Source organism: Xiphophorus hellerii, chromosome 18, assembly GCF_003331165.1.
Source record: "Xiphophorus hellerii strain 12219 chromosome 18, Xiphophorus_hellerii-4.1, whole genome shotgun sequence".
In the NCBI taxonomy this organism is placed as follows: domain Eukaryota; kingdom Metazoa; phylum Chordata; class Actinopteri; order Cyprinodontiformes; family Poeciliidae; genus Xiphophorus; species Xiphophorus hellerii.
In genome coordinates, this window is record NC_045689.1 from 14,820,886 (window position 1) to 14,831,464 (window position 10,579).

Genomic DNA, 10,579 nt, shown 5'->3' on the forward strand with positions numbered 1-10,579 from the left:
ACCCATCAAATCAAACTGACTTTTGGCAGTCAACTGACCCATCTAATCAAACTGACCTTTGGCAGTCAATGTTTTGAAAATAGTGGCAATCGGAGACCATTTCAAGGAAAACAAATCAAGAGGATTGCTTGTATATTGATAACCGTGTCTGGTAGACATGAAGTTGCAATAACTTTAGATGGTTGCCAGTCTAGTTTATGTAAAACTATGCACACACACTTTGATGTGAGAACAATTTGGACCAGTAAATTAACCTAACATGGGTATTTTGGACGGTGGGAGAAACTTTGAGTATCCAGAGAGAACCCACACATGCCTGGGGAAAACATACAAACTCCATGGAGAGTCATTGTCAGATATTTAAGCTCAGCACCTTCTTTTGCTGTGAAGTCACAGTGCAAACTGTCATGGTTCAACAGTATTTTATTGTTTAAAAATGGTTGTTTATGTATTTTGATGTTTTATTGTTTAATTAAAACACTTAAATGAGTTTTCAAGTAGATATGTTTGGACTTTTATAATGAATGCTAACTTTTTGTAGCCGTAAGTCTCATGCAGAGCTTTGCTTACAGCTTTCAGTTGAAAGTGGCATGAGCAGTTCTTGAATGGAAGTGTTGGAGTCCACAGGTCTTGTCATTTCATCGGAAGTGAAAATGAGGGTGTGTATTGAGACTCACCCTCGGAGAACGTAATGAATCCAAAGGAAAAACATGACTTAAAAAAATGGAGCCGATTAAAGAAATGCATTGTGCAAGTGCATTATTCAAAGAGCATTTCTGACTAAAGATTTTTATTCAAATCCTGAATTCTTCCATGCTTTAGGTTGAATGATGCTCCTGTAAGAGGCTATGAGGAGGATGTAGGAAACAAGACCACCATGAGGTTCTTCTACCCTGAGTCCGCCTCCTACAACCCTGCGCTGCATAACGACCCGGACACACTCATGGTCCTAGTGCCTTTCAAACAACAAGACCTACGCTGGCTCAAAGAGATAATCTATAATGAAAAAAGGGTAAGGGATGTGTGTGCGAGATCACGCACATTCTCCCACACTTGCATTTTAACTCTATTCAACTTTCCTCTTTGTCTCAAAACGGTCCCTAAAGTCTTGCATATCTGGAAGAATTACTTGGGCAAAGCCACTGCTATTCAGAGTTAATGGTGTTTCCATCGCAGGCATCCTTCACTCTGTTGCTCCCGGCATCTCCGGCCTCCTACTGCTAATAGTTGCAGGGTCATTACCTGCTAATTTGCACATCGATTCAGTGGCCTGCAGACATTAGGTTTAATTGCATCTCAGTTTGCTTACATTAAATGCTTCTTCCAAGCGAGTAGATGTCGTTTTTATGCATATGAATCTTTCTGTTGCTTTTGCTTTTATAATGTCCTGTTTTTTGTGTGTTTTTTCTCTCACTCTCCCTCTCTCTCTGTTGCCCTCAAAGGTTAGGAAAGGTTTCTGGAAACCCCCTCCCCAAATCTGGTTGGGTGATGTAAGCAAAATCCGAGTGCTGGACCCCCATTTTCTGCACCAGACGGCAGATAAACTTCTCAAGATTCTTTTTCAAAAGGGAAAACAGGTGAGGGGTTTCTTTTATCTAAATGTTTATAGTATCATGGAAATTATGAACTTATACTTAAAGCCTTTAGTTAAAATATTATTCAGGTTTATTTATTCATTTGACCGTTGCACTGTTTTGGTCAAATTTGATTAGTTTTGTCATTTGACCAGACTAAAAACTCCCAAAACTATTTTATTTATTTAGGTCTAAAATTTTATTCCATTTCCTAAAGGGACTCAAAACACACAAAACTGCAAATATTAAAAACTTTTTTAGTGTTGTTTTTTGTATGCAGATGTACAGTACATCCTGATTGATTTTCCAGTAACGTATGTATGTGGTTCAAGGGAATCCATCTTTGCTCACGTTACTGCAGATACAGGCACCTTCTAGTCTTAAAAGTTGTGGACTAATCCCAAAGTAAAAGTCCCAGACTAGTTTGCAAGAAGCTGTTAAGTTTGTATTTTGCATTAATTAATATTAAATTGTTATTGATAGGTTTTTATCAACAAGCTGTTACGAGGCATAATTTTCCTCATAATTTTCTTTAAAAAGTATTATAAAAATACACTTTCCTGCTCTTACACATTGATATATTGAAAACTCACTACTATATAAATAGATCTGTACCGTCTGTTTTGAGGGAAATCTGTTCTGCTTGTAAGCAATTATTTATGAGCACCATTTGATGGCTGTTCTGTGGCTCAGCTGTGTCCTAAACTCCAGTTTTCCCACAAGAATTTTTTTTTTCTTTTTGCTCCTTTTTTGTTTTCTGCTTGCTCATCACTGTTTCCCACATGAATGTTAAGAAGGTTGGATGGATTATCCCCTGATTAGCCACAGTTTCTCCAGTAATTTGTCTTTAACTCTGTATATACATCACATTGAAACACCAGTTGCTTGAAATTTTGGCTATGTACTTAAAGTTGATGTTTTGTATTTATAAATACAGTACAACATGGTGAAGATTACCTTCTACTTGTCATTAGTGCCTCCTGCTTTTGGGGCTGCATAGTAAAACCATGGCTAATTCAGTTTCATAGCAAGAATTTTGTATAAATTTTAACCAGATGCTTCTGTTTTTAACATTTTCTTTCAGTGCCAAGCCTATGTATTCTCTTTATTTTATTATTTTGTGGTAAATCTCCTTATTTGGGGCCAATTTTCCCCCAGATTTATGTGTTCGAACTGATTTAATGGTATAAAAAAATAGACAAAATAACTATCAAAACAAATACAAGTAGAAGGATTAACTGCACGGTTATGAAAGAACAACTGTTGTCTAAACCTTACTGATCGGATTTGGAAATCCTGGGCCTTAAGCTGGATTTCATTACACATATTTGGACTGAATTCTCTCGTTTCCTTTCACAACTACTTTGCTTCGTAATGCTCATGTACCTTGTTTTATCCCCTCTGTTCTGGATCCTTTCTGTTGAACAGTGACTGGGGGGTGTTACTCTTTTTGGCTGCAATACAAACATAAGTGGTTGGTGCATGAGAGGAATGAGCAGTGGGAAGACGGGGATCCTACAGGCAGTCAGCGGGCTCACCCAACAGGAGCTCTGCAACATCTGCACATACTGTACGGGAAGGGCCAGAGTGTGAGGAATGTGGGCAGGAAGAATGAGTGGAAAGATGCTGGTTTAAAGTGTTTGGAAGGGGAGGGACTTGAGTCTAAACTAAGGTTTTGAATTTTACATAACACATTTTTTTTATTTATCTTTTTGCAGAATCTGTGATTAATTTAGCTTTTTTTCTTGTTCGTCTGTGCCAAATGGAAAGGAAGTTTCTTGTTTGTTGAAGCCTCACGTGTAACTACTCCCCCCCCCCTTTCACTTTATCTGTTGCAACATTCACACACCACCACTATTCCAAACCTGATCTCAAGAGATAGACACGTTTTAGTCCACACACACCCACGCCCACACACACGCCTACACACCCCGTTGTGTTGTGATGTTGACACACATGATCCACTTAGAAACAGTTTGCCTCTGTGACTTTTTGTTGTTGTTGCACACTCAAGTGATACCAAAGTGGAGGTGTTAATCACAATGTCCTGTTCAGAATGACGCTTTTGCAAGAGGCATGGCTTAAACGTTTGATAAAATCTGTATTGGCAACATCTTTCTGTGAAAGTTTTGAGTCAGATAATCTGGTCACTAGCTGGACTCTGACTGAATTATCTATTCAGTGTGCAGTGAAGTTCTCCATTTGCTTTGGGTGCGTTGCACCAGAGATGGCCCATGTCCTGTATCTAAAAGTTGCAGGACATGGGCCTTCAGTGCTGGATTTGAGGATCCTGATTAACCCAAATATGGGAGGTAAAGTACGTTATAACTCTGGATTGAAACAAATCATTCCTTGATGCTTTCTTGTTGAGTCCTCCCTTAAAATAATAGACAAGGTATTTATTAAAATGTTTCAAATAAAAATAATCATGTATAAAATAAGCAATTCATTGAATCCTGCATGTGGTTTTTTGTTTTTTCTTTTTATAACATTTCTTTTTATAATGTGGTGACGCAAATGAATCGACTTCCTTTGTGTTTTGCTTCTGCTGGTTTCTTGTGGTTTTGCACTTTTGCTTGTATCAAGCTATGAGATGCCATCTATTTCAGCAGGTGGTTGTGTCTTTAGTGGTCTATTAGTCATGCTGTTAACCCCCTTTTGACTTTTGGTCATTTTGCATGAAGTTTTCAAAACAATACCATCTTAAACATGTGCTGTTCTTTCTCCAAGCAGATCACCAGTCAAGAGAAATTGCAAAAACAAGAATATTGTTTTAAAGCAGAATATGCCAAAATTAAATAGATCTTTATGTGGTCGTTTGAAGCTGAAATAACATAAATAATAAAATGAGTGTCATAGTCCTACTGTCATAGGCTGTTTAACAGGCAAAAGACATGAAGGTAAATGCTCTGCTGCTCTTTATCTTGTTTTGTGCTTGTAAAAGTTTTTTCTACTCCGAAAAAGTCCTGTCGTCTCTTTTTTCTACTTTTTTGATGCTCACATTTTTGTTTGCCTCTACAACTTTCTGTTCCAGAATTGTTTACCATGCTGGCGGTGATACAAACCCAAAGCATGATTAAACCACCCCAGTTTAATAGTTGAGGAGTTGATACCAGAAAGCTGTAAAATGTTTTAAACAGTCCATTTCTTCCCATTTTGTTGTTCCAAGAAGCTAAACTGTCTTTCTGCCTTCGATCGTGGATTAATACATCTCCTGTTTTTATGAAACATCGCCTCACTTTACCTCACTAAGCAAACATCTTGTTTATAATATTTACTAATGATTTGAATATTTTTGCTGATATCAAGCAACCTTTGTTCCTTGTGAATAACGTTGCCTTATCTCTTTAGCGTAACAGCCTCTATGCTGTAAAAGCTGTAGGATTTTATAGGCTATTAAAAATACTGGCATTAGGGAGAAGTAGCAGCTAATTTTAGGCGTTTGAAAGATTGTCAACAAGCCTGGAGGAATGTTGAGATCACTTTGAAAACCTTTCAAGAAAGTCTATCTCCAGAGGGTTTATTTTTTTTTTAAACAAAAAGATTTTATCTCTTTTTGGGTTGGTTTTTTCTCCGATAATCTTGAGGTTTTGTGGTTGATCTAGGGCTGAAGGCATAACAAAAAAGTTCCGAAACATTTCCTAAAGCTTTTTAACTGACAAATATAGGTTCAATTGGCCTTTGTAAGTAGTTCAATGTAATGTCTGGACTGCCAATCTGTCCAGTATTCCACTCTCGCCCTGTGACTGCTGGATATGGGCGCCATCACCCCTCTCAACCGCGCAAAAACAAGTGTGCTAGGTAAGGGTTGGCTGAACATAATGCCCAGCTGTCTTTGTCTTCAAAAAATGTGCAAGAAAAGATACTACTGGTACTGCAAATGTTTATCCATAAAGGTAAACTGTAACTTTTGACCAGTTGCTGATGTGTGAAGTTCAGTGTAGTGGTGTATCAGGTTCACTTATTCAACAGCAAGAAAGGAAAAAAACATCCACTATAAATGCCTAAATGATTGTGTAAACTTAAAAAGTTAGCTTAGCCAGGATATCAGCTTTAGGGAGGGGGAAACATTCCGCTGTAAAGACTGCTACGTGCATCAGCAAGGCCAGCAGGACAAAGCAACTTATCAGCAACCAGGACCCTTTTTAGAACCATTTGATAACAGAGGAAGCAGCTGAGGGAAGAGATATTAACGGACTAATGCTGATAATCTTCTGCAAGATGTAAAATGAGTGGGGGGAATATTCTTAGTAGTAGAAGTACTTATTCACCTGACAGTGTCAGACTGACCTATCCAAGAAACAAGAGTCATTCTGTCTTCAGCGTCTTTAGTTTTCTTTTTCTTTTTTTTTTTTTTTTAAAAAAAGGACATTTATAAAAATGATCCAGTCAACAGTCAGATGATGATCTGCTTTACTTATCATATAATTGTGCTTTAATTTGTTTCACTATCTGTGGATAAACATGATTGAACTTCACCAGAGATTTGTCAGCCCTTCTCCAAGAACTTTTTGAAGTGCTGCCATCAGGCAAACAGTTCCGTAACTTCAAAAGCAGAAACACCAGAGAGCTGCACAGTTTAGTAATGTTTCACTAATTTCTGCTGAAGAACAAATACAAGTTAGGGGCAATGACTCTGTAAAAAAAACATAACAGCTTGTCACTCCATGTGTTTATGTCATACAACCAGTCAATAGACTTTATTGTGGTTATAATGCACTTAATAGATCTACATGTAGCCGTTTTGATATAGTTCGTTCTTCAGATATTGACACCACACATGAGCAAACATTCAGCATAATGCCTGATTTAGCTTGTTTACTTCAACATGTTCCTTATTGCTTCCTCCGGGAGTGGGCTGGTTCTTCAGCTGCTGGATTTACTGTTGGGTTCAAATTTTGTGACGGTAAACCCGGCTCAGATAAGGCTGCCCCACCTCCCAAATCGCTTATCTTTTGAGCCAGTTACTGTTGTATTTTCTATTGGTCCTCCTACCATCATGCCCTCTCTTTGCCTCAAGTATTTTAATGTAGAATCTGATGAGCAACTTTGCATACGATTTGACCTTGTAAACGTCACACATGAGTAATTACTCTTATAACATCAGTCTTAGAAGCATTGTATAGTTAAATGCTGATGAAATGATGCATAAGTTTATTCTGGGACTCGCACATATTTGAGATGAGGGATGGTTGAAAAAAGTTTTCTTTTTTTTTTTTCATTTTCAGTTTGAAATGAAAAAAAAAAAAGTGCCATTTATCTCGGAATGTTCTCTACTGGACCCAAAACTTGAGATAAAGGAAAAAAAACACCTTTATCTACTTCTAACACAGATCAGTTCAACCCTCTAAATTAAACAAAAACACTTTTTTTTAATTTGTTCTGGCTGGAAATGTGGCAGTTTGCAGAGACACAAAACTGGACTTTGAGCTCCAGCTGAGGTCAAATGGTCTCAGTGATAGTTGTCAAAAGATTTTCTCTCTCTTTTGACAAGATAATCAGTGTTTTGCAACATAACTGTGATATGTGTAAGGGTCATTTTGTTTGTTCATTAAAGTCATCAAATTTGGATATTCACCCTAAAGCTGCAAAAAATAGAACCTGGACGAGCTTAACAAAGTCCATAAGAATAGAAGGAAACATGGCAACCTATATTTTCTGCCCTTTGTCTCCCTGACTTTTATTATTTCAAAGTGATGTTTATGATGCTGATCTTGCTTTATTTCTGAAATTTGTATTGGTTACTTAATTCTTGCACAGATCTGAAACAGGACAGATTTGAACAGACATGTTTCTGTACTTTTGAAACCACTAGTTTTTGGTTTTTGTGGGGTGAGGATGCTGGAAGCTGTCCTTCCACTAACAGTTGTTGTGACACAGTTTGACATGCTGGTTGAGTTATGTTGTAGACTTACTCTACAGCAACAGATTTAGCTGTGTCATTCTTAAAAGTATCAACTTCCAATTTTATGTATTGTTCCTTTCAAACAGTGTTTGTACTTGTAGTTATGTGTTTTTGTTTTCTTTATAGTTTTCTTTCACAAGGATGGTTCTGTTGCACTTTTCATATGACCAATTATGTCAAATGTGCAGTCATTTTTTAAATATGTTTAATTACTAGCTTTTGGCGGTGGAACATTTTTCTTGTGGAGGTGTTATTGAGCATTTGCATTCAGGTGGTTTTTAAAATGGTTTCGGTGGATGTGGTTCAGGACCACAAATCTGTCTGGAATTGAGATACATATTTTATAGACTAAAATAAACTGTACAGCGCCTTGCAAAACTATTCATATCTCTTTAGCGTTTTTAAGTTATGTCACATAACACCCACACACTAATATGTATTTTATTGGGATTTAATTTAATTGAAAAATACAAAGTATGCATATTTGGGAAGCAGAGAGAATTTTTTTTTTTTCCATACAAAAAGTTTGAAAAGTGTTTACATTTATATTCAGCCCCCCTGAATTAGTTTACAGCTGTAAGTCCTCCAGCTTTGTCTTAAACAGTTTTGTGCATTCAGAGTCTGACTACTTTGCCTGTTGTATTTAGTAAAATGGCTCAAACACAGAATGGAAGGGCATATCATTTTCCTTTTACTTGACAATTTTGCTCTGTTTTGTGATTATCTGTCACATAAACGTTAAAACACACTGAAGTTTGTGGTTGTCATGTGACAATGTGAAATGTTTAAGTGGTGTAAAACCTTGGCAGCTATGAATTATTGAGCTGCAGATTTATGCTCAATAGTTTCGACCATATGTTAATTTGGTGGAATAATAAATAAACGATAAACAATAAATAAATGAATAGATGTTTATTTTGAACCAGTATTTGTTTTGCATATTTAATCATTTTTCTTAAGTATCCTCTTTGCATCTTGTTTTATACAAAAGCCTCCAAGTTGTTAAATAGAACAATGTCCAACTTGATGGTTTTAAGACTAGCATATTGTCGTATTTGACCCAGAGTTATGTACTAACATCTATATTTGGTAACGTCTTTACTATGACTGAAAATCAGTTGGGAAAAAAAAAAAATCCCTATTTATCTAAAAATCTTAAAATTATATTTCTATTTTGCATTCGGCACATTACAAGGGTGATACTGGTGTTCAACAAGCTCAGTGCATCAGCAAGTGTTTCTCTCTACTACCATCTAGTGGTAGATGAGTCATTCCTGAAATCCTGCTTGAAAATAGAAAACATGAATCATGCATGAAGCTTTTCAAAATACACACCTCCTTGACTTTTCGCAAGATGTTTTCTTTGCTCATTCTTTTAATTTCTTGTTGTTGCTGTTGTCAGGATGGATACGACCAAACATTGGGACATTCTTTAGGAGTGACTGTTTGTTTATTTTTCACCACTTACCATCTTCCCCCCTTTCCTACAGATTTCTGTTCACCCTACTACTGGCATCCTTGCTGTCTATGTTGCACTCAACTACTGTGATGTGGTCCACATCGCTGGATTTGGATATCCCAGTTCAAATAATCCGCGGCAACCCATCCACTACTATGGATACGACACTATGAAATCCATGAAGGTGGGTGGTGGTCATGGTTTTGCATTTTAAATGTCTTCAGTATATCTATGTCTGTCTGAACCGACGTTGTTTTCTTTGCTGTTGCAGAATTCCTACCATGATCTCAACCATGAAGCCAAAGCCTTAAAAAAGCTGGAGGATTCGGGAGCCATTCTTTACTTACACCCACATTTATAACACTTTTCCCATTTTTGATAACATTTATCACAAATATAGATCTTTGGATCTTAATTTGACAAAGTGCCTTTTGGGAATCTTGAGTTTGCACTCTAAATCTCTCTATGATATTTTGCCTATTAAAGGTTTCACTCAGGCTCTGTATTTTGCATATTTTTTAACTTGCATGACAATCTTTAACTCTGGAAACAACTTAATTGTGTGGGAGTCCTTTGTATCAGAAGGTACACCGTTGATCTGTTACATTGTTCTCAGTTCTTGCAGTGGACTGGATTAGTTCAGGCCGTATTGTTAGGAACGACCTTTACAAACCTCATCTGAGGATTTGTTATATTCATGGTCTGGTCCTAGTCTCACTGTAAAGTTTAAAACTGTGTGAATCTGTGATTTCATCTTCTGAGAACAAAAATGAGTATTTCAGTGCAACTGTGTGTTTGGGGTATATGGGGATTCACATTCAGTTACTTCTTTTGGTTAAACTGCTCACACTTGACAAAATTAACGTCACTTCTCTTTCCCGTTATTTCAATGAGTAATACCAGCTGCAGTTGGCTTCTTTGTCATGTGGTGATTTATTGTAATTTATTTAGTTCAGAGAAAAAGGCTCCACTGGATTTTTTTTTCTTTGGTATGTACAAATTTTGTGCATTTGCAAATAAAAGCATGGTTGAATGAAATTCAGTTTTTTGTCACTGTACTGATATTTCTGATTTTTGACATTAATAGCGTTTATTGTTCAGGAAGCGGTCACAGCTTAGTGAAGCATATTTGTGTTTCCCATAAGTTTCTTACCAGTAGATGGCCCAGTGGCTCTTTTGCATGTATATGTATGACAAGCGACTGACGCAGAACAGCAAGGTACATAGTTTAGTCATGCAGCAGCACCTAACGTACTGAAATTTTACATGTAGTGAAAACGACATAGCAAACACTAGTGGTGTTAAAGAACACTTTTTTACACCCTGTAGGTTTTTATTTAAAAAACTGTAATCAAGATAAATCATAGTTTTTCTACACATGTGATATAGCTTGTATGATTTAATAATAAACCAATAAAACGTTTGGACTTTTTATTGAGTATGCAGTGTGCTTGCTCCCAAACTGATACTTTTGATTCAGCATTCAGTTTTCCTAAGTCACTCTGATATCAACTATATTTATTCTGAATGACCTAAAATGTTTAGCTGCCCTTGAAAGATTTTGCTATATTTGCATCACTTAGTTAAATCCACAGTTTGCAGAGGTCACAAGGGTCGACCCAAAAACGGAGAAGAGCACTA

The 10,579-nt window shown here is 36.8% G+C and overlaps 1 protein-coding gene across 2 annotated transcripts in view; it reads left to right on the forward strand.

Annotated features, from left to right (window-relative positions):
• The window catches only part of st3gal4 (ST3 beta-galactoside alpha-2,3-sialyltransferase 4), a 28,590-nt gene extending 18,613 nt beyond the window's left edge, over positions 1 to 9,977 (forward strand). For both annotated transcript variants that reach the window (XM_032545600.1, XM_032545599.1), the window contains exons 8-11: positions 823 to 1,012; positions 1,443 to 1,577; positions 8,970 to 9,122; positions 9,210 to 9,977. In XM_032545600.1, the coding sequence (XP_032401491.1) occupies positions 823 to 1,012; positions 1,443 to 1,577; positions 8,970 to 9,122; positions 9,210 to 9,299 (568 nt within the window). In that variant the 3' untranslated portion in view covers positions 9,300 to 9,977. The remainder of the gene's footprint in view (positions 1 to 822; positions 1,013 to 1,442; positions 1,578 to 8,969; positions 9,123 to 9,209) is intronic.
• Positions 9,978 to 10,579: the final 602 nt, after the last annotated feature.